This window comes from Anolis carolinensis, chromosome 6, assembly GCF_035594765.1.
Source record: "Anolis carolinensis isolate JA03-04 chromosome 6, rAnoCar3.1.pri, whole genome shotgun sequence".
Classification (NCBI taxonomy): Eukaryota; Metazoa; Chordata; class Lepidosauria; order Squamata; family Dactyloidae; genus Anolis; species Anolis carolinensis.
Window position 1 is genome coordinate 45,443,417 of NC_085846.1, and position 25,291 is coordinate 45,468,707.

Genomic DNA, 25,291 nt, shown 5'->3' on the forward strand with positions numbered 1-25,291 from the left:
TCTCCCTAATGTTTAGTAGCATTTACCACCTTTCCTCCTGCCACATGAATGGAGAGATGCATTCTATTGAGATTGCTGCCTCTGAAATTCTGGGACAATGTCCAGAACTTTCCCTAGCGTCTGACCTGAAAGTATCAGATTGTAGGCCCAGGTAGGGCTCCCCTTGACCTGGTAGAAAATAAGAAAGTTGTTTCTGATTCTACTAGATGTTGCAGTTGTTCTCTCTTTATGTAGTACTAGCTTGGGGACCCGGCGATGCCCGGGTCATTTGAGAATGGTATTATTTCTCTTTTAATGTTATGTTTTCTGTTTGGAGTGGGTGAACTACAATCCCCAGAATTGTGACTGAACCCTCCTGAAACCCTGCCAGTATTATAAGTTGGCCATTTTGGACGTGTGTACCAGGTGTGCTGCAGTACTCTCTGGATGGGGGTGAAATACTGCAATTTCCAGATTCCTAGGGCAATTTATTTATTTATCTATTTACAGTATTTATATTCCGCCCTTCTCACCCCGAAGGGGACTCAGGGCGGATTACAATGAACACATATATGGCAAACATTCAATGCCAACAGACAAACAACATATATAGACAGACACAGAGGCATTTAACATTTTTTTCCAGCTTCACGATTCCGGCCACAGGGGGAGCTGTTGCTTCACTGTCCAGTAGTGGCTGTACTTCCTCATTCCATTCCTCGTGTTTTGCTGGCAGTTTTATGATGTTGTAAATTAGTTAAATTAGCCTCCCGCATAAAGCGTACCTAAATTTCCCTAATTGACAGATGCAACTATTTTTCAGGGCTGCATAGGTCAACAGCAAGCTGGGCTATTTAATGGTTGGGGGCTTAACCCGACCTGGGCTTCGAACTCATTACCTCGCAGTCAGTAGTGATTTATTGCAGCTGGTTACTAGCCAGCTGCGCCACAGCCCAGCCCAATTGCCCCGAAATATCTATCAGTGTGCACACCAGGCAATATTCAGTCTGTGTGCCAAGTTTGGTCTAGATTCGTCATTGGCTGGGTTCAGTGGTCTTTGGATGGAGGTGAACTATAACTCCCAAAATCAAGGCCCCTTCCCACAAATACCTGCAGTATGTTCAGTAGGTCATGAGACTTCTCTGTGTGAAGTGTGGTCCTAGTGCACTGTCGGTGGGGGTCAGTGTTTATCTGGTTGCAGGTGAACTATAACTCCCTTTTTCCTAAACTTGTCCAATATGTTGTATTGGTTATGGGGGCTCTGTGTGCCAAATGTGATGATAATTCATTGCAGGTGAACTATAAATCCCAGTACCTACTATTTCTCAATTTCCAGTCCAGTTCCCCTCCAAACCCACCAGTAGTCAAATCTGGGCATATCGGGTCTGCATAGCAAGTTTGGCCGAGAGCCATCATTATTTGGGTTCATAGCGTTCTGGGTGTAGGTGAACTACAACTCCTCTATATTCCCCAGTAGGAGTGACAGTGCTCTGACTTGATGCAGGGTGAACTACAATTTCCAGCATGTGGAGTCAACTCCTCCAGTAAATTTAGTTGCAGCTCAGTTCTGCTCTGTTTGCTATGAAGAGAGATTGGAAAGGAAAGGGAAGTGTGCAGGGTCATGCAAATTCCACAGCAATGGAGAACCCTGGGATGCCTGCCTGTGGTGGAAGAAAAAGCAAAATCTAAGATGAAATGGTCCCTAAACGAAAGCATTCCTTGGGTGGTGGGCTGTAGTATTTGAGAAGGACATTGGCAGGGGCTGGGCTGCATGTTCATGGCGCTTGCTGTAACCGCAATGTCAGTGGAAAAGAGTGACTTGCTAGATTCTTAACCCTGGGAACTATAGCCTGTTTGTGGAGGCTGGAGGCTGTCTGTGTGAGCAGACATCCGTGCCACATACACACATACAGGTTTTCGCTTTTATTATGGATTTAGATTTAGATTAGATTTAGATTAGATTTAGATTAGATAGATTTAGATTAGATTAGAAGGGACCATAAGCCAGAAAATAGAAAACCTTTGAATATGTAGCTTTGCCTCTGTATATATCATATTAGCCTTTTATATAGACAATGTAAGCTCTTTGTATGAGCCAAAGTAGTACTGTAACACAGGGCCTGTGCCAAAATAAGTGAATAAATTAATCTACAGAAAACACAACAGCTATATCTCAGAGTCTGTTCCTTTCCTGAACTCTGTATAATTCAAATAAATGAATGCAAGTAGAGTCTCAGACACATTGATTGAAACATGTTATGCCCTTTGGAAACATCTAAAAGCAAGTGGTGTTAAAACTCTCACTAAAGCCATCAACTCCTACAAGCTATGAGGTTTCAAAGAATGTTATATTCAGGAAGATCAGAATCAAAGTAAGAATTTGCACTGCTTAAGCCAAGTCAAGATGAAATGCAATTTAATTAAAGTTGGTGGGTGAGTAACTTCTGAAGCATTTCTAAATCTTCACAGCTTTAAATATCCTTGATTGTTTCACGACATGGAAGAAGAACAGAGAAAGTGTTTAGATGAAATGCCTCAAAAGGTGGAAATGTAATTTGAATTCATTTTTAAAGAATTTACCAACATTCACAACCTAATTTTAAGGACTTTTTTTTCGTGTCAGGAGCAACCGGAGTTGCTTCTGGAGTGAGAGAATTGGCCGTCTGCAAGGACTTTGCCCAGGAGAAGCCTGGATGTTTTAATGTTTTACCATCCTTGTGGGAGGCTTCTCTCATGTTCCCGCATGGAGCTGGAGCTGAAAGAGGGAGCTCATCTGCGCTCACCCCGGGTGGGATTTGAACCTGGCAGCTTTCAGGTCAGCAACCCAACCTTCAAGTCACGAGACTTTTATCCCCTAGGCCACGGGAGGCTCCTGAAAGAATTTTTAAGGACTGAAAGAATCTGAAATGGAAAGATTGGAATGTGGGAGAAAACAGTGGACAGATCCCCCCCAATTCCTATTTGTGGGCTACCCTAATGTCACAATGTGGGAGAAGTGGTTGTCTGAATAATATAGGGCAATGTATCTTAAGTGATGTCAGGTCAAATAGAATATCCCTTTTCAGATAGACACACAAATGCATACTCATTAGGAGTCTGTCTGTCTGTCTGTCTTCTTTCTCTCTGCCTTTCTTCTTCAAAGTTTTATCTCTCTCTCTGCCTGCCTGCTTGTCGTGCTATCCTCCTCCACCCAATCCCTTCCCTTCCAGTCACTGCACGCAAACAGCTTCTTTGACATGCACAAAGCTCTTTAAAGGCAACATGGCAACTGCTCCTTCTCGCTTTCCCTCCTCCATCAGCCCTGATGCCTGAGAGGCATGCCAACAGTTTGGTTTCACCTCTCAGCAGGGCTGTGGATTTTTGCTGCATCACAAGCACATCCAAAGAAACTGAAACTTTAGAATCAAACCAAGGAAAAGGATCAAATTCTTAAATGTTTGTGCACATCGTGCATGCACGTCAAAATACATGTTGTAAGTCTGAAACATCCAAAAAAAATCCGACTTACGATGACTTCCAAAAAAATGCACATGGCTACTATCTTTTATGGAACTGCATTTTACTATGTGTGTTTGAAGAATGTTTATAGTATTTGTGTGTTTTTGACTGTGCTGTGGCCCACCTCGAGCCATGAGGAGAGGTGGGTAAGAAATAAAATTAAAATGATGATGATGATGATGATGATGATGATGATGATGATTGTCTCAATGCTGCTTATAAGAAACTTTATGGTTTAGTGGGGAGCTAAATATAAGCTTCCTCATTCTAAGTGCAACATTCTGCTCAGTACATATATAGCATGCACTGGGCCTTAAGAAAATAGTAAAAAATAAGCATTACAAAGGCTAAAGGCAAGAAAGCTAGACATTGGCTCCAGTTTGGACAAGAATCCTTTACTCATGGCATACCATACCATATACAGATAGAATAATTTTTATGTAGACTCAAATAGAAATTACAAAAGGAGAAGGGAAAGTATTAGAAGGGATCATTTAGTTTTGCAAGTTGATTCTTTCCAACAGATCTCAATATGTATATATTTTCTTTAAAATCAAGCTTATGTATGAAACTGAACTCTATTTGTTTCATTTGCCTTTCCTGTAGATTGCCAAGGATGAAAAAATTTAAAAGTGGAGGAGAGTCTAAATTCAGGATTGTTGTATGTTTTCCGGGCTGTATGGCCATGTTCATTATGCATAAGATTAAGATAAGACCTCACAACCTCTGAGGATGCCTGCCATAGATGTGGACGAAACGTCAGCAGATAATACTTCTAGAACATGGCCATATAGCCCGGAAAACATACAACAACCCTGTGACCCTGGCCATAAAAGCCTTCGACAATACAGTCTAAATTCAGTTTTCCCCTGAAAAGGGGGAAAGTAGGCAGTTCTCACTCCTGCTCACAATACAGTGTTCTCACGGGGCTCTCTTTCTCATTTATTTGAAGACAGGATGTTAAACAAATATCATATAATTGATCCAGTCTAATACTATTTTATTAGATACTCCTCCCCAGACCAGGAATGTCAAAAGACTTTTGGTGACATTTGTGGACTTTGAGAGATGATGGCATTGAATACTCATTTGGAAAAAGCTGGATGTTCATATTCTTTTGCCACTGTATGCTCCATAGTCATTATCCATCTACTGTACTTTATGTGATTTGGCTGCCTTTATAAAAAAAAAAACAAATAGACATAACATCTTGAATAGTCCATCAGTCACTCCATATCATTTTCTGTTTTTTGACAAGAGAAACCGTAATGTTGTATGCAATTTCATAACAATTTTCCACAGAAAGGTAAAGAAATAGCCCAATACAGTTTTGCGGCAGCAAGAATTATAATTGCTAGGAACTGGAAATGGGAAAAAGCTTTAACAGAGAGGCAACCATCTCTGCAACTTTCATGAAAATTTGGCCAATAAATATTAAAGTTCAGCAATTCTCTCTTATTATTTTTTTTAAGAGTCAACGGCATTTAGCCATACAGCAATTTCTTGGAAAGTTGCTAAGCTTACCTCACAAAAGGGATTACAAATTTCATTTGGTTCTGAAAAATAGGGATGTTATAGATGTTATGTTGGTTTTCAGTGATAGACCATAGGATTCAAGAAGCCTTGGAGTTTTGAAATGTAGGGTTGGGTGGTAGAACTAGATGGATTCCAAACCAATCTGAGACACACAAACCAACTAAATTATGGAATGACATTCTTATCTTAATCTTATGCATAATGAATTTCATTACAAAAATGCTTTGGCTGTCATCATCCTTTTCTTGGAGACTAAACATCTCATTTAGTTTGTAAAGGTTATTAAAACCATAGAAAAAAGAAGCTTAAAAGTTTCATACCATCTTGTTATAAAGGTTTGGCTGACAGGGATCTAGCTTAGGAGCCCTAGGATTTTCCTCTTTTTCTTTGGGGGGCCTTCATGAGATTCTGATTCGTCCCACATTTCTACACCATCCAATCCCATGAGCCCTGCATTTCCACACCACCCGATCCCATCAAATAGGATATTTCCTTCTCCTTCTGTGTATTCTTTTTGGACACATACATTGTTCACTTTACTTAGTTGACTCTGCTAAGCATTATTAATATCATACCCACATTTGATTTTAAAAACAAAAGAAAAATATTTATTGTGGCAGGGGTGGGGCAGGAATGTTCACGTAATGTTAGTAATGAATCTGTGGTATAGAACATAATTATTCTAGTGTCCAGCCTCCAAGAACCCAAATGTCACCGGGCTTGTTAAACCATGCGTATTTAATTTCCCCAATTACTGACCCATGATGGGAATAAAGAAACCAGGGAAAGGGGAGGGGAAAGTTAGTACTGACTTTCTTGAATACTGGCAAGAAGGAAAATAAAGACTTTGTTTCCAATTAACTTCATTGTGAGTGTGTCTTAATAATAAAAGCTTCCATTTTCTGAAATTAAGTCAGTTATCACTTTCCTCAATCTTCCCATGGCTACATGGTGAGAAAGCCATGCACAATGGGGGATGGAGACAAGCTGAGTCCCAAGGCAATAGGACCTGCGGAGCTCATCACCAGAGAAGTGCTACTGGCTGTCTTCCAGTTGGACCTTTCCAGTGTGGGGAGCAAGAGTGAGAAACAACTAGCTATCGGCTTACTCCTGTGTTCAACTCAGAAGAAAGTACTTTCGAGTGTGACTGGGGCGGTAGCTGGGGAACCCTCCTCGGGAACCAAGCACTTAGAGAAAAAGGTGGATACCATGGAGAGGATGCTACAAACCTTCTAATTCCAGCTAAATGAGATGAGAAGAAAAGTGATGGCTTTCTGGAAGGCCATTGCTGAGTGGGAGCCTAGGCATGGGCTCTCGTTCAGGACAGGGGCAGCAGCCCCAGGGCCATGTGATGTTCGCAGAGGAGGAAGATGAGGAGATAGACCCGCAGGGAGCTACGACCTTCAAGTCAGGGATGATCGTGAGAAGCCAGATGTTGATGGCTACTGGAAAACGTGAGCTCAGTGTAAAATTTAATGGAATCCCAAGCCAGCTTTTTTATTTTATCATTATAACGAAGTGAGATTTTTTTAGTTTACACATGTCATGTTTAATTGCATTTTAAAAGTCATGTTCAACTATGTTTGAAAGTATTAGAGTTACCAGTGCGTGGGGGATGGTAGCCAGCTCAGCATTCTGAGGCAGGTTGCCATAGTAACGAGGGCGGAGCCAACCGCCGTTTGGAGAAAAAGGAGGGAATGTTTTGAAGAGAGGTCAGTCTGTAATCGGAGGAATTACAGGGAAAGACTGGTTCTGAGGTGGTTGGAATCAGGGAGACTCAAATGCTTATTTTTGAGTCAATTTAAAATAAGTTTGGTGGCTTATTTTAAGTTAGTTTGTGCCCTAAGGAGGTGCAGTCAAGACTGATCCTCAGTGAAGGGATCAGGGTGGCTCAAATGTGTGATTTTGAGTCAGTTTAAAATAAGTTTGGTGGCTTATTTTAAGGTAGTCTGTTTCCAGATAAGGAACAGATAGTCTGTGATTGAAATTCACAGGGTGACTGCAGGTTAAAGCAGTAAAGGAGGAAGTAGTATTTTAAAGTTTGAAACATCTCAATATAGTTTTGCAACTGTTAATCTAAGTGCCTCTAAAGAAGTTACTGTAACCATTAAGCTTGTGCCTGAATAAACGTGTTATTGTTCTTTTTAACATCTCAGTCTCTGAAATCTATATTACCATCAAAAGCAAACAAGAAAGAAGAAAAATAAAAAATTTAAAATTCTCCTCTCTAAGTAGCCAGGGGCTATATAATCCCATAGTGGTGGCAAGAGTTGATAATCCCCTTAACATCTGGAGGCCGCCTTATAAACATCTTTACCTCTGGTGTCAGCTTTTAAATAAAACATCTTTACTAACTGCAGGCAGTGGATATAAAATATATAACAATAATATAAATATAATTAATTAATAGAAACTCCTCCAAATCTCCGCAATTGGTGTCAGCGGTGGGATAAAAAGATTTCCCCCTTGCCTAGAAGAACCTCAGCCGTTATTAAACCTCTTTGCAATAATCAATGTGAGGCATTACATGTAAGACTATGGGGCTCTCTTCCCATCAGAAAGAGCCAAGATCTATGCTGTGAGGGCAGACCTGAAGGGGCCTGCAGCAGACTGGTTGATGCAAATGTACGACATGAGAGCCCCCAAGCTGAGGTGACAAGATTTCTTGGAAGCCTTAAAGAGCCAATCCAAGACACACTAGCTGCGATGAAATCCAAGGGACAGCTCAGAAAGCTGCACCAGGGGCCCTGGCTAGTTTCAGAATATTGCTTTGAGTTCAAAGCAATAGCTGGGAAGATTTGAGATTGGCTGGAATCGAGTAAACTGGAATATTTCAGAATGGTCTTGCATGCTGATCTGCAGGAATGGGGGCTACAAAGAAATAATCCAGAAATATTGGAAGAATGGCTCATCCTCGCTGGGAGAGTGGAATGTGATCAGAAGCAAATGAAGAAATTCAGAGAAGGAGGCAGAGGGAGGACGCCAATGGGGCATTGGGGACTTGCCTTTAGAATTTAGATCAAAATAAATAAAAGACTTTCATTACCTTCCAGTCAATGCATTTTAAAAATCAACATAATCTCAGAGGACCTTATCATCCATTTCACAGAACAAATTAAAGACTAAATTTTATCAAAGAAAAATGGTATTATCTTGCTTTACAGTTCTTCTACAACACTTATCTTGAAGTCAATTACTAAAGTCAGTGGTTATCTCCTCACAGTACTTTATGGGTATTTTTAATTGAATTTTAAAAGGAAATTATTTTCTTTTGGACCCACAAACATGCAATAAATATTGATCTTGACACAAAGCTTGCAGAATTAAACAAATCCTTTAGTCCACTAAAGGAATGCAACACACTTCATTATTAGTGCTTGCCAAACTTCGATCAATGTACAATTAAATATGAGGCTTATGGTGAAGCAAATAATACATTTTTCTGTATAGAATATGTCAACGTGGAGTATCTAGATTTAGCTCAGAAAAACCATTACTCATATTTTATCTGTTCAAAACAAAATTATTACATTTTAATCATGTCAAGGTCTGAGTGCAGACTGTCAGCCAGGACCAGTAATTTAGTAGGGCCAGGAGAGATTTCAGTCTTTTTCTCCATAATAGATGTTTAAAAATATTGGTATATATTTTAATTCTCTTTAAGAGAGAATCATCATCATCACCATTACCATCATTTTATTTATGATGTTTTTCACAGTTGACTAGAATAGAACCATTGAATCATTTGGATTAACTTGTCTGTTGTCACATCATTCAACAGTTGTTTTAGTTATATACTCTAGCTGTGAGTAAATAAATTCCAGCCATATAATGTCATGTCTAATATGGCATGTTAGATATTATCTTAATAAATTAGATAAAAAGAAATGATTGGAAGTGGAAGCCAACATGGTGTAGTGATTTGAGTTCTTGACTAGGGCCTCATCTACACTATCAGATAAAATCCAGATTATCTGCTTTGATAATCTGAATTATATTAAAGGGGTATGCACTTTGTACATTCTCAGAAGTCCCCTTCTGTCTCAGGAGGGTGGCATGGAAGGAACACACCAAGAGTTTAATCTCTCTGAAGAAAGTGTTATGTGCTGGCCAAGAAAATGGCAGCAGTTGCACTCTAGGCATGAAAAGTACTGCTGTGCCCCCAAGATGGGGCCACAAACTTTTATTGTTTTACGGAAATCCAAAAAGCACATTTTAATGGGTGTTAACACATTATCCATTTAATTGGTCTATGCTTATGCTTATGGGAGCCCTAGTGGTGAAGTGTGTTAAAGCACTGAGCTGCTGAACTTGCGGACCAAAAGGTCCCAGGTTCAAATCCCGGGAGCGGAATGAGCGCCTGCTGTTAGCCCCAGCTCCTGCCAACCTAGCAGTTCGAAAACATGCCAATGTGAGATCAATAGATACTGCTCCGGCGGGAAGATACCGGCGCTCCATGCAGTCATGCCGGCCACATGACCTTGGAGGTATCTACAGACAACGCCGGCTCTTCGGCTTAGAAATGGAGATGAGCACCAACCCTCAGAGTCAGACATGACTGGACTTAATGTCAGGAGAAACCTTTACCTTTACCTATGCTTACCCAATATATTTTGATTGGCTCTCTATTACTAAGCATTTCATATTTTCTTCAAGTGACCCTGACTTGCTGGGATGCGCTAGGCAGGCACCGGCTTATCTTTTTTTTTTTTTTTTTTTTTACAAGTGATAGTAACAAGTGAAAGCAAGAATGCTGTGTGAAAGAATAGAGAGGGTAGACATGAGAATTGCTTTTCTAACTGCAGTGGTGTTGTGGAATTTCATTTGGATGCAGGTGAAGAAAGCAGACTGACAGAAGAAGTTGTCTTAAAGATAGTTTACAAGTGGACAATGTTAGCTCATACCAAGAAAACACATTGCCATCCCTTGCCTGTAATGGCTTTCCAGTTTATATATCTCCTTCCATAAACCTGCCCGTTCTTTGCGATCATCCGGGGAGGCCCTGTTATCACCATTGCCTATATCCCAGGCTCGCCTTGTAAGTACAAGGGAGAGGGCCTTCTCTGCTGTGGCCCCCCGACTGTGGAACTCACTACCTACTGAAATAAGGCAAGCTCCCACTCTGTTAGCTTTTAGGAAAGAATTGAAAACATGGCTCTTCCGCTGTGCTTTCGGTGAGTAATTTCTGTCATATATCTCCGTATTACTCCCCTCCGAACATCTATCCTCTAGATTACCCCTTCCAAATGTCCCTGCCCATAGTGGAGTACTCCTCTGTCCCTCTCACTCCGGGTTTTATCTCTGTGTTCACGCGGCCTGCCCTTGCTTTATTGTTTTTTGATTTCTTGATGTTCTGTTTATTATTATTTATTGTCTTTTAAATGGTGTTATGATATGTTGTTTCTATATTTTATTATGTTGTATTGCTCTGGGCATGGCCCCATGTTAGCCGCCCCGAGTCCCCATTGGGGAGATGGTGGCGGGGTATAAATAAAGTTATTATTATTATTATTATTATTATTATTATTATTATATTATTATTATTATTATTATTATTATTATTATTATTATTATTATTATTATTATTATAGAATTTTAAACAACTAAGAGAGCTAAATAACGATGGAATTTGCTGACTATTATAATCCTTTTGGACATGTGTAGTTGCCTTGAAACCTATATAATTCATTACTCATCACATTAGGTGAAGTGTCCATAGTTTGTTCCATGTATGCACTATCCTCAGGTGACATGTTCATAGTGCATCCCACAGAAAAATGACATAAACTCAGCTCTTAGCATCTTCTGGCATAACCCAATATAGAAACCAAAATAAATACCTGTATAAAAATGTGTGGGAGTGAAAGAATGAAAAAGGAGTTCCATAGCCTGGCAATGGTCTTTCAAAACTTTAACTTTAACTTCATCTTCATGGGCCAAGTGAATCAGGGTGGGAGTGAATCCACATGATGCATGGGGGTCATTTGCCTTCCAGCCCTTCCAGGGCTGAGAAATGCAGCCTTGCCTTATTTTTTTTTAAAGTTGCAGGACACTTGGCAGCTTTGATCCAGAGTACCCTGCTTGGTTTATTATTGGCATATGTGGGCAGTGTAGCTTGTTTCTTAGTAAGAGAGAACAATATTTATTTATTTATTTGTTTGTTTGTTTACAGTATTTATATTCTGCCCTTCTAATGCTGAAGGGGACTTAGGATGGATCACAATGCACATATACATGGCAAATATTCAATGCCATTAGACATACAACATATATAGACAGACACAGAGGCAATTTGACATTCCAGCTTCTGGCCTCATAAGGGTATGCTCGATTCTGGCCACAGGGGGAGCAGCCCTTCACTGTTCACTTGTGACACCGAGTCCTTGATGGAGTACTTCCTCATTCTTCCGCATGCTGCTGGAGATTTTATGGCATTGTAAATCAGTCTCCCCACATAAAGTGGTACTTAATTTCCTACTTGACAGATGCAACTTTCTTTTGGCTGCATAGGTTAACAGCAAGCTAGACTATAAAATGGTCAGGAGCTTACTCCGACCCGGGCTACCTTGAACTCATGACCTCTCGGTCAGTAGTGATTTACTGCAGCTGGCTACTAACCAGTTGCGCTATAGCCCGGTCTTAGCACAGAAGTGTCCCAGCAGCATAAATTTCAAATATAAATCAGCCTGCCTAGCTTCTACTCAACCTCCACAAGGTAGCATGAACAGTATACGTATTTATTTATTTATTTATTTATAGTATTTATATTCCGCCCTTCTCACCCCGAAGGGGACTCGGGGCGGATCACATTATATATACATATAGGGCAAACATTCAATGCCCATATACACATAGAACTGAGACAGAGACAGACACAGAGGCAATTTAACATTCTCCTGAGGGGATGTTAGATTCTGGCCACAGGGGGGAGCAGCTGCTTCATCATCCACTGTGACAGCACTTCCTCATTCCAACGTCGTAAATGTTCCCAGTGTTTTGTGTTATCCACAAGATTTCTCCAGTGATACACCCATTCAGAACTACAAATTTGAGAAAGGGGTCTGAAAACATGGATGTCTGGTAGTACAGGGTGTGTAGTCTAACAGAACCTTTATGGTTGAGAAATGAACCTCAAAGGGTCAGGACCAGTAATTGGATCCCATATTTGGACTATTTGGACTTTCTTCCCCTCGCCAAGGTTGTAAATATTGATGTATTTCTTCACATCCATAGTCATGTTATTGCAAAATAAATATTTTTCATTTGGCATTCACTTACACATCATGTTTTTTCTTTGAAACAACTATGCTGCTCACCGGATTCTATGATTTATTTTCTACATTATAATAGAGCCAAACATGTTAATTTCATAAACTAAGGTTTTAGAATGTCCTTGGGAACATCTAACTCCCAGTCTTATGTTTTTTGTTTTGTTTAGCATCCTGTTCTCTTTGTTTGCAGGCCTGAAGGCAATAGAATGAAAGGTACACTAAATCTTAATTGGTGCTTGAATGAGGATAAGTACAAAGAATGTCTGGATGCTGAAATCTAAATATATGGAAAGGGTTGTATATTTGCCATAATAACTATGTGAAGTTGGTTAGATGAAGGCATAATTATTGGCTGAAAGATAATTATCAGTTTCATGGTACAAGTTCCTTGGCTGAATGAAAATTTGAACTCATGTATTCAATCAACGTGTAACAGTTTAATCAATTTTAACCAATGAGTTTTTTCATAGTTCAATAATATGTTTTCCTGAAATATTAAATACAAAAATGGGCCTTGTTGTGAGGCCCCATAAGCAGATTTATTGTAGAAAAACCCAGTAATTCACTCCCACCAGATATATGATGTGTTGTCCTCATTTGATAGAAGGTCACTAAATAGCTACATAGACAGATAAACAACACACATAGGTATGCAGAGGAAAAATACATTTAGTGGAGTGACATGTCTATGAAATGCAAGGGATATGGAACATCTGTGACATTTCTATGCAATGTTACATTGTAAACATTGTAAGACAGTGATTTAACACCTGTCATGGGAGAGATAAACTAGAGTTGACTGATTACTAAATGAATAAAAAATCAATCTTACTGATAAATTCTGATCTAGCAAGTTCATGTAAGACATTCCCTTGGAAACTCTTTTTCCAAAGAACTATACTTTTCAGGTCAGCAGTAGATTGGTAAAGAAGAACAAAAATGTTGTTGAAGTGGATTATGAATGCTGTAATAGCTATGTGAAATTGTATCCACAAGTTCCTCTTGAAGAAAGGATTATAAATTTGTATTTTCTGCAGAGCAATAGAACTGAAAATGTAAAAAAAATGCTTGCAACAATTCTTCATGTACTAACACTTCAGAATGCTATCCATTTGGCTGTGCCCTCCTCTAAGATCCTACCCATTTCACTGTCCAAGACACATTTTGATGCCTCAAATGTTAGCCCTGTTTCTGAGTATATTTGACTTGCCGATTGCAAAAATGGCATCAGTTTTCCCCTGTCAGTTCTAGCTTTTGAGATACAAAACATATACTATCTACCAGTTGCCATCTGTTCTCCCATAGAAAATATGATATAACCAGAGTGTATGTGATCTATTCAATGCAATTTTCTGAATTAGTGCCCCAAATAACCCCAAAAACATTTTAAAATCAAGACTCCGAGATTAATGTGTTGTCGAAGGCTTTCATGGCCGGGATCACAGGCTTGTTGTATGTCTTTCGGGCTGTGTGGCTATGTTCCAGAAGTATTCTCTCCTGACGTTTCGCCCACATCTATGGCAGGCATCCTCAGAGGTTGTGAGGCATGGAGAAACTAGGCAAGGAAGGAAAAAATATATATCTGTGGATAGTCCAGGGTGTGACAAGATTCCTTTGTCAGTTGGAAGCCAGCGTTAATGTTTCAGTTAATCACCCTAATTAGCATTGGAAAGGTTTGCCTCTTGCCTGGGGGGCATCCTTTATTCAGAGTCATTAGCTGTCTGGGCTCCTCTGCCTGCAGAGTGATGCTTCCCATCTACTGTTTTGATTTTTGAGTTTTTTAATACTGGTAGCCAGATTTTGTTCATTTTCATGGTTTCCTCCTTTCTGTTGAAGTTGTCCACATGCTTGTGAATTTCAATGGCTTCTCTGTGTAGTCTGACATGATAGCTGTTGGAGTGGTCGAGCATTTCTGTGTTCTCAAGTAGATGGGAAGCAACACTCTGAAGGCAGAGGAGCCCCAAGGACGGCTAATGACTCCGAACAAAGGATGCCCCCCAGGCAAGAGACAAACCCCTTCAATGCTAATTAGGGCGATTAACTGAAACATTAACGCTGGCTTCCAACTGACAAAGGACTCTTGTCACACCCTGGACTCTCCACAGATATATATTTTTTCCTTCCTTGCCTAGTTTATCCACGCCTCACAACCTCTGAGGATGCCTGCCATAGATGTGGGCGAAATGTCAGGAGAGAATACTTCTGGAACATGGCCACACAGCCCGAAAGACATACAACAACACTCCGAGATTACTTTAGTTGGACTGTGTTATCATTGATTGCAACATTTGAAGGCGAACAAAAAGAACACACAATAGGTAAACAATAGTGTACACAGAAGCAAATCTCACTAGTCTGGTGGGGCCTGCATGGACACATACCCATCCCATTATTTACATTTCTATTAGTGCTTAAAAAATTTATTTGTTGACTACAAGCCCCAGATCCCACAGTCAGTTGACTGAGGGGACTCTAGGAACTGCAGTTCAAAAATGATTTTTCCTACTCTGAGATATGCAGAATGAAACGAAGATCTGCATGTTCAGTGATCTCATGTTATAGAACAGGATATCCATTTTTAAATAAATGCATCCATACATCCATAAATAACTATAATTAGTTTAAATTGCATCTATATTTTCACGTCATCTTGCAAATAGACTAGTAAAATGTGGGCTAGGCTATAGGCATGTGTGATTCCCTCCCAAAAGTTCTAAACTTTGTTCAAAAGTAGGGGGTGCTAGCGCTTCATTTCTATAGTCCTTTCTGAATTTTGGGGTTAAAAATTTTGAAACTTTATGAAACTTCTGAATCTTTGTAAGTACCTCGTTAATGGCGGTCACGCATGCACATTAAGGAAAACATTACTGTTAATGGGAAATGTTACCAGATTCACTCTTTCACTCACGGATCTCAAGAGAGTGAAAAATCTTCAGGCTTTGGTCAATGCCTACAGCCAAGATCCTGGGCTTGTGGGAATCCCAACAGATGTCTTTGTTGAGGAGTCATGTGGAAAATATATTACACACTTACCTAGATCCTGCTGGGAGAAAAGCACTTAAGAAGAAAAGAAGGTCAGCAAGAATGATGATAAACGTAATTTTGAAATTAATTAAGGTGATGAGATCATTGAAACAGACCAAGATATTTTCCAGGAAATAGGAGATGAAAATGTGAGACTGACTAGTGAAATGATGGATCAGGCAGATGAAAAGAGAGAGGATGCATTTGAGGCCATTGATATAGGCAATCTCTAAAAAGCTGTTGAATTGCTCACTGATGCCATCAAGTTGAACCCTAAATCTAGTGTCACTTATGTGAACAGAACAAATGTCTTTGTGAAAATGAAGAGACCTAATGCTGTCATCAGAGACTATAACAATGCTTTTAAGCTCAACCACAATTCAGCAAACCATACAAATGGCGTGGGAAGGCCTACATGCTCTTGGGATCTTGGGAGAAAGCTGCTGAAGACTTCACAATGGCTTGCAAACTTGATTATGATGAGAAAACGGATGCTTTGCTTCAAATTGTGCTACTTAAATTTCAGAGGTTCAAGGAGAAATGTCACAAATATGAGCAAAAGCTAGAATTCAAGAGTATACAAGTACAGCTAGAAAAGGTCAAGGAGAGGACCCAGAGAGAACCCAGAGAGAGCAGAATGCCTGGGATGAAATGGCCAGAACAGGTCAGAAACATCTCAAACCCTTTCTTATCCTTTTAGATCCCAGGGTAATGATAGCATTCCTGGATGTGATTTGGAATCCAGTAAACATCAACAAATACCAAAAGAAAAGCATGTTAGTTAAGTTAACCCACAAGCCTTAACTTGAAAGGTAGCTAGTAGTTCCTTGTGACTAAATAAACTTGTACTTAGAAAGGAAGGTGTTTTTATATTTTCCTTTCTTTTATAAAATTAGTTATGAAATTATTGAGAATAACATAAATGAAAGCTTACTCTTCTAATAATATTTAGCAAAAAGAAACATTTTTTAAAGTTATACATTTAACTGGCAAGCACATAATTCACTAATTAAATACATATTCGTGCACTTGAGGGTCATGTCTATACTAGAAGGGAAAAAACATACTGACTCCAAAACCTTAGCCATCAGTCTTCATTATACATGGGAGCTTCTGGAGAGTAAACATGTTTTTTGTTCTTAACCCAACTTTGCTCTGTCTTACAGCCTTATCACACAGGACAAAAAAGCGTCCTAGAGCGCTTCTTCCCCAGTTTACCCATGGAGCCCCATGCCACCCATCAGATGATATAGGGTGACTTTCAGTGGGAATCCATGGGTGAGCTAGGGTGGCAGCATGATAGAACACTGTCAATGTCAACACGGAAGCCTCCTCATGTTCCATAAGGAACAACAGGGCTTCGGTAGACTCAAGTCATGCAGCTACACTTTACTACATGGGATGGCAAAGCATCAGCTGGTGGCTGGGGCTTCTGGATTCCTCTGTTACCAACCACCTGCTGCCCAGATTCACAATGATGTTGATATAATGTGCGTAATTCCCATTGTGTAAACAACAAAACCTCTGGACCAAATCACACCAAATTTGGCCACAAAAGACATAGTCACCCAATCTATGTCTTCCCATCAAAAAACCCCTATAAAATTAGGCCCAAATTACAGGTACCTGAAAGGATGCATAGAATCTGGATTCAATCTGGTCAGCCTGGTCAAATAGAAACTCTACAATATGAGCATTGGGTAATACCCTCCCAACTCTTGAACATCTCCCTTGGACTCACCATTCAGATGGGAAAAAAAGATGATGAAGAAGGAAAACTGTAACTCATATTTGAGAGCAAAGGAAAAAAGAAAAATAGGCTGATTTCTATTTTAGCATGAGTTTATGTGGATATCAAAGCGCTTCCTCAGCCATTGCATTTGAGAAAGTAGGTTGGTACCCACAAATGCTTGTGCTATTGAGTTAGTCTCAGGGGACTGCTTTTTTGTTCTTTCTACATAGATTATCAGGGCTATTTCTGTAAATGAAAACAGTATTTTTTTCAAATGGAAGTTGCCACCACTATCTCACTACGTTTATCTATTCCCTGTTTTGCTGCCTTACTTAAGGAAATTCAGAGGGAGGGAGGGAAAGGGCTGTGGTGCAGGCTGGTGAGCAGCTGCTGCAATAAATCACTCTGACCATGAGGTCATGAGTTCGAGGCCAGCTCGTGGCGGGGCGAGCACCAGTCAATTAAAAATAAAATATAACCCCTGCTCGTTGCTGACCCGAAAGATAGTTGCATCTATCAATTAGGAAATAAGGTACCACTTATAAAAGTGGGGAGGCAAGTTTAACTAATTTCAACACTGGAATGAGGAAGTGAGGAAGTGCCGTCAGAGTGGATGATGAAGCAGCTGCTCCCACCTGTGGCCAGAATCGAACATCCCCTCAGGAGAAGGTTAAATTGCCTCTGCGTCTGTCTGTCTGTCTGTCTCTGTCTCGGTTCGATGTGTTTATGGGCATTGAATGTTTGCCCTATATGTATATAATGTGATCCGCCCTGAGTCCCCTTCAGGGTGAGAAGGGCGGAATATAAATACTGTAAATAAATGAATTTGAAGAAGATTGTGACAGCTCAAACTGTGTTCCTTACAGTCCATCCCTTATTCTCTTTTCTGATGTCTCAATATGGGAGTGGGGAGGGTGGAGACATCATTACAATCTCCTTATCTTGTGCAGAAGAGGTCAAGCTTTTATTTACAGGATTGACTTGGCAAAAGATGGCAGAATGATAGGGACTTGAACAATTTTGCTTTTGTTAACTGGTTTTCTGCTTCTGGGGCTGTGAGTTTCAGTTTCATGCCTTTTTGACATGTGACCATTCCCTTTCTTAAGTACACCATTCCAAACACATTTCCTCTCAAAATATGAGAGGGATTGCTTTTGAGCCCAGCACTGCATTGCAAAATATGATGAAGAAGTGCTAAAACTGAAGGATAACTATTTTCGGATCCAGTCAATTGTGCATGAGGCTCAGATCAAGTCACTTTGTATCTGAATTCAAAAAGATTCAATTCCTCAAGCATCCCTAATAGCTTATTTGGGAATTGTCAGAGCTGCAAGCTGCAGTCTGGTGCCTTTCCTCATTTGCTGAAGAACATTTGAATATGGACAACACTACCTAATGAAGTAATTTCAATCCCAGAGGCATTATTGGGAGAGAAATATGGGCACCGCCAATGACCAAAGAGAAATACAATCTAAAAAAAAAGTTACCATAAAAGAGAAAATTGTAGAACTGAGATAATGCTTTATCTGCAGAAAAGTCAGTTATTTTTTAAGACAAAAGTTGGAAATTCAAAAGACTTCATGAATGTTGGAAAGGAGCTATATGTTCTTCCCGTCCTTTTGTTTTTATTCACTCAGCAGTGGTTGCTGGATACATTAAGAAAACCTTTAAAGAATCCCTCTGGCATATCTCTGTATGAGGACATCATGTCATTGTCATTGCACAAGGAAAAATGGCCACCAAGTTCACTAAATGACAAAAGTCCAAGAAAATGCAGAGCAAATTCTGCAGTGCTCTAATATATTCAAAATAAGAGCTTGTTATTTATGAATTTGTTCCTGAAGGATGGTTTTTGCTGAGAAGAAACATGCTTGCATGTGGATATTTCAGAGAGACATGTAATTTCATATTGAGACTGGCAGGCCAAGAAGCCTTGGAAAGAAATCTGATTATAGGCAGATATATTTCCAGGTACAATAGCTTTGGCCATTTTGCATATTGTGAAACTGAATTTGCTTCTTGTTGTATTCTCCAGAGGGAACTTCAGATATCACAACTGCCTGGCAGTTGTATCTGCATGATACATATATTTGTAAACAAACATTTGTCACATTCCTACTCAATGTGATTACCGTAAGTGTTAACTGAAAATATCTGGTGCTTCTAAAAATGTAAAATGTATGCTAGGAGCTAATGAGTGGCACCCTCCCACTCCTATTATGGAGTTTCAATTCATAGTGATTATTTTTCTTGGGCTTCCTGGGACTCCTTCATAAACGAAGACTGAGTCCATTCTGAAAAAAAATACATAATACTGTCCTCCCATTGTGTGTTTTAAGAAAATATTGGTATTGGCAGGCAAGTTACCTTTCACTAGTATTTCCCCGAATTGCTGGATTTCACACTGAGGAATTTTAATAAGCTTCTAGGGAATATAGAAAAAGCAATGAGCTGAAGCCTTCACTGCATCATCTATTGACTGAGCCAATTAAAATTTGCTGCAGCTCTGTTTCAAACAGATGATAAAGTTCTATGTCAACTTCTTCTAAAACACTTATTCCATTACCAGTTAAAGATGTGCAGAGGGTTACATTCTAATGCAACAATTTATCAAAAGTCATGACATTATCAATATCTGGAAATTCAACTCCAGCACTGAAGTGATGTCACAATGCATGACATCAACAGAACCCTTGACATAAACCAAACTGTCATAGTTATGGATGTTTTTAATGTTCTGCAACTTTAGCTAGGTACAGCACCAGGACCACATGGGGTGACACATGTGAGATGCAACCCTTTCCCCTACTGTGATAGAAGGGGTTGTAATTCATCTACTGTTTGTGAGTCTTCTCTTTCCTATATTCTTAGGGAGCTTTTAGCTTCAAAAGGGTATCATGGATCCTAAAAGTGTTGGTGATCTTCAAGCCTTGCTTGATCTTTACAAACAGGACCCAACGCTCCTTAGAGCAAAACAACTTAGCTTCCTGAGAGATTCATTGGAAAGCATGGGAGACACTATTTCAGGCTTCCAGAGAATTGAAGCCTTTCCTTTGAGACATGGTAAAGAGGAAGAGAAGCTATCAGAGCAACATACCAGTGATGAGAGTGATTTAGAGATTGATGAAGATGGGGTGATTAAACCAGATGAAGATGATCCTCAAGAAATGGGAAATGAAGACCTGGACGTGACAAATGAAATGCAAGGCAAGGCTGACCAGAAGACAGAAGAGGCTCGTTCAGCCTTAGAGGCAGGAAATTTACAGAATGCTATTGATCTGCTTACTGAGGCTATCAAGCTGAATCCACACTCCTCAACCTTGTATGTCAACCGAGCCAGCACCTTTATCAAAATGCAAAAGCCCAATGCTGCCATTAGAGACTGCAATAAGGCCTCAGAGCTCAACCCTGACGATGCCCAGGCCTACAAATGGAGAGGAAAAGCACATATGCTTTTGGGCCACTGGGAGGAAGCTGCTGAGGACCTTGCCTTAGCCTGTATATGGGATTATGATGAGGAAACTAATGTCCTTCTAAAGGAAGTACAGCCCAAAGCTTTGAAGATGATTGAACATCACACCAAATATAAGAGAAAGCGAACACTGAAGAAGATCCAGAAGATCCAAGATACTCTAGACTGGATCAAAAGTATATTGGAAGAACAAGAGAAGACACAGAGGGAGGAGAATATCTGGCAGTGGATGAATCGAGTCTATCGAAGGTACTTGGACTTTTTTATGGCCATTATAGATCCAAGGATTATCCTTGCCTGGATGGATGTCACCTGGAACCCAGACAATATCTCCAAATATCGAGACAACCACAAGTTTATGAAGTTCATTGGTCAGGTTGAATGAATGTTTAAGCCGGCCATAAATAAGCCTTTCATTAAATTAAAATTGTAGTGTGTAGCATCAGATAGTGTTTCCTTTTAATGGCTATGAATTGATTAGTGTGATTCTTCAATATTTATGTAGATTTAATTTTAAACGATGAGTGGCAGCAACATGGACATGATTCTTGATTTCTTTGGTGATCTGAGGGAAAAGGGAATGGCAGTGAAGCTCCATGTAGGCTAGACAATATAAGACTGTTCTAAATGGAGCCCTTTGCTACAGTCCACATTGCCCCAAAGCTGCTGGGTTATTTTGAAGGTTCAGAAAAACTCCAGAGTATCCCCTGACTTTTCCTAGCATGTGGCTAAACTCCATAGTGCCAGAACTGGAGGAATGTCCCTGGGACAACCAGGAGGAAAACCAAGCTGAGAGCAGGTCATAAGAGCAATTGTGGTTACCAGTTTAAGTCTCATTCCCTCCTGTTCAACAGCTAGAATGATTTACTCAACTTCTACCTTAGATGCAAATATGTAAATGGTCTACTCTTTATTTTAACAATCATGTTGTCAATGCAAATGGAATAGTGGAGTGCTTAGCCATTTGGAATAACAACCATTGAAAGGACAATTCATTTAAGGAAACATCTTTAAAGCCTTACATAGATTACACTATGTAACACAATTTTTGTTCCTGGGTTATAAATATAATTTCCTAATTGGTTCTGTCATAAAAACATGGGAAAGGTTTATTAAAATGCAAAACCTATGTTTTTGTGGGACATCTTACAGCACATTTTGCTATAGATTTTCAATGAATATCTCATAGAGCTTCAACCAATACAACATGGTTTTTGGCAACCACAAAAATAAAGTTTCTGGTGTATAACAGCTACAGTAGAGTCTCACTTATCCAACATAAATGGGCTGGTAGAATGTTGGATAAATGAAAATGTTGGATAATAAGGAGAGATTAAGGAAAAGCCTATTAAACACCAAATTATGTTATAATTTTGCAAATTAAGCAACAAAACATCATGTTTTACAACAAACTGACAGAAAAAGCAGTTCAATACATGGCAACGTTATGTAGTAATTACTCGGGTTGAGCAAATTTTTCGTTAGTCTGTTAAATTTGTTTAAAATTCGGCTCAAAAGCATGTTTGAAGTGATTTTTGAAACATCTGCTCACTGCCTTCCTAATATTACGAATTTGAATCAAAAAGTACCTTTTTTGTCTGTTTCTGATGTCTTCGGATGTAGCTGTAGCCCCTCTGAGAGGAGAAGCCATGTTGGCATACCTCTCAACCAATCAGAGCGGAAGGAAGAGGGAGGGAGAGACATGGCCATCATTCTGCTAGTGTTTTAAAAAAATGTTGTTTCACAATGCCACAAAAATCAGTGGATGGGTCAAACATTATGAAACTTGATAGGCAAAGATTGGTGAATGTTTGCTTTGATTGAGGCAAATTATATCCCAAAAGCTTTCAAAAAGCAGGAGAACAAAGCCTCTGAATTTTCTCCATTTATTTAAGTGGAAATGAAGCAAGCAGCAGCCTGGATAAAACTCCATTTCCCAGAAGCCTTGCGCTAAGCCAATCAGAGTGGGAGAGGGAGGGAGGCAGAGGCGTGGCCATCGTTCTGTTAGCTTAGAAAAATGTTGTTTCAAAAGAGACCTCATGGGCCATCCAGTCCAACCATTCTGCCAAGAAGCAGGAAATCGCATTCAAAGCACCCCAACAGATGGCCATCCAGCCTCTGCTTAAAAGCCTCCAAAGAAGGAGCCTCCTCCACACTCCGCGGCAGAGAGTTCCACAGCTGAACAGCTCTCACAGTGAGGAAGTTCTTCCTAATGTTCAGGTGAAATCTCCTTTCCTGTAGTTTGAAGCCATTGTTCCATTGCGTCCTAGTCTGCAGGGTAGCAGAAAACAAGCTTGCTCCCTCCTCCCTATGACTTCCCCTCACATATTTATACATCATGTCTCCTCTCAGCCTTCTCTTCTGCAGGCTAAACATGCCCAGTTCTTTAAGCCGCTCCTCATAGGGCTTGTTCTCCAGACCGTAGATCATTTTAGTTGCCCTCCTCTGACCATCTTGACCAAACTTTCATACGGTATGTGAATTCTTGGAAGGTATGAGAAGTTTAAAGAGAGAGAGGGAGGGAGGGAGGGAGAGATTTGAGTGTTGGACTCCGATTGTGGCTTGATTCCCCACTCAGCCACCCACTTGGGCAAGTCGCACACTCTCAGCTCCAGAAAACAATGAAACAGGAAATAGCACTTTTAAACCAGGAACTGATTTCCTTATTTAGAGGCCGATGTCCATCTGTCAGGAATGACTTGATGGTGTACCTGGGTGATAAATGTCATTTCCTAATTGGTTCTGTCATAGAAACATGGCAAAATTTATGACACTGCCTGAACTTTGTCTTTGTGCAAGGGACATGGAGCACATTATGGTTTCCTGAGTCCATCAGTTTAACAAAGTTTCAGCCACAAAAACAAAGTTTTTGAAGTAGAACAATGACTTTCAAAGTAAAGACAACCCAATGAAACAGGAAATAAGACTTTCAAACCAGGAACAGATTTCTGCAATTATTAAGAAATGGTTTATTATAAAAGCTATGAAAATTTGCCAAAAATCAGAAGATAAGGGAAACGTTTTGGTGAGCTAGCAGTGTTAAATGTATTCTACCACTGTACCAAGATTGAAGAAGATCGCTCAAAAAATTAGCATGGTCCTGTCCTGTAAAGTCCCCCCCGGTGCTGTTTTTTTTTTTTTTTTTGCCACTGTGCATGCGCATCCGCCATTAACGAATTACTTTTGAAACTAACAAATTTTTGTTAAATTTTGAAATTTTTGAAGACAAAATTCAGAAATGACATCAGAAACGAAACGCTAGCGCCCCCTACTTTTGAAGCAAGTTTAGAATCAATTTTTTCATGGATCGCTCAAGCTTAGTAATTACTGTATTTACGAATTTAGCACCAAAACATCACAATGTATTGAGAACATTGACTACAAAAACACTGATTACTAAAAGGCAAACTGTGTTGGATAATCCAGAATGTTGGATAAGCGAATGTTGGATAAGTGAGACTCTACTGTACTTGCAAAATAAGTAACACACAATTAAACAGGAAATAACACTTTCAAACCAGGAACATACATTTTTTCAATTTTTGTTACATAGTGTTATTGAGGCAGAGTAATATAAATGATCCATAGGCCTAGGAAAATATTAAAATATATTTACTGAGTATCCTGGTATATAAAGGAGCCCCAATAGCACAGCAGGTTAAACCACTGAGCTACTGAACTTGCTGACCAAAAGGTAGGCAGTTTGAATCTGGGGAGCAGGGTGAGCTTTCGTTGTTAGCCCCAGCTTCTGCCAAACTAGCAGTTTGAAAACATGCAAATGTGAGTACATCAATAGGTACTGCTTCAGTGGAAAGGTAACGGTGTTCCATGCAGTCATGCCGGCCACATGACCTTGGGGGTGTCTACAGACAGCAGCGACTCTTCAGCTTAGAAATGGAGGTGAGCACTGACCCCAGACTTACTTTCAGAGGAAATCCTTTACCTTATCCTGGCATATGAACACATGATAAATGAACAAATGGTACTTTGTTTGAAATGGTGTGTGTGAGAGTCCATGGATATACAAGTAATCTTGTTGATTCCATGAGAATGTACTTAATTCAATAATTCAATTTAATGACTTAAAAGTTTACAACACATTTTTAAAGTATCAGGTGTTTACTTGTTTTCTTAAGTTAGAAAAAATATTTTCAAATACTCACCAAGAATGGATTTAGCTTTCTAGATTATAAATGTGCAAGGTATGGAAAATCTGCCTCTACTTTCTTTATTAGTTTTTGCCCTGCCTCATCCACTCCATCAATATAGTGATGGATCCTTGTTAGGAGGAGGACCAATCAAAATGCTATAAATCATTTTGACAGGTGCTTCACCCTCACTACTCTGGTTCATTGCCTTATCAGTCATCTCAATTCCATTAATTATCTGATCATAAATGTGACATTTATGCAAATCTGACAAGGCATGTTTGCAGGCCAAACATGCCCTATGTTAGTGGTGAGCAATAAAAACAAAATACACAGCTACTAGGTATGGGAATGTTCTATGTGCTATCACAGACTTTATATGGTAAGAAAAACATAACATGTCTGTATTTTACCAAATGCAAAAATGCTAACATTATTTTTGTATGCATATGAGCTGAAACCCATGCTGGGAAAAGATGGGATCATTTTGAGCAATACAAAACACTACTAATTTGGGCAGGTTTTTTTTTCTCATTCAGCTCTAGCAACTACCATATGTCCATATCTTATTTCAGACAGGCACTACAATATCACAACTAAATGCCTCATCATTATTTTTAGGCCAAACCTC

The 25,291-nt window shown here is 39.6% G+C and overlaps 1 protein-coding gene and 1 pseudogene across 1 annotated transcript; both read left to right on the forward strand.

The window, feature by feature from the left end:
* Window positions 1–6,319: 6,319 nt before the first annotated feature.
* Window positions 6,320–16,164, forward strand: LOC100559155 (hsc70-interacting protein-like; annotated as a pseudogene).
* Window positions 16,165–19,754: 3,590 nt separating this feature from the next.
* LOC100558961 (putative protein FAM10A4) lies at window positions 19,755–20,957 on the forward strand. Its single transcript, XM_003226096.4, has one exon. The coding sequence runs from the start codon at window positions 19,938–19,940 to the stop codon at window positions 20,895–20,897; it is 960 nt and encodes a 319-aa protein (XP_003226144.2). The 5' UTR covers window positions 19,755–19,937; the 3' UTR covers window positions 20,898–20,957.
* Window positions 20,958–25,291: the final 4,334 nt, after the last annotated feature.

What these genes read in the sequence shown, in the direction of transcription:
- LOC100558961 (XM_003226096.4), top strand. Translation starts at nt 19,938, where the DNA reads ATGGATCCTAAAAGTGTTGGTGATCTTCAAGCCTTGCTTGATCTTTAC.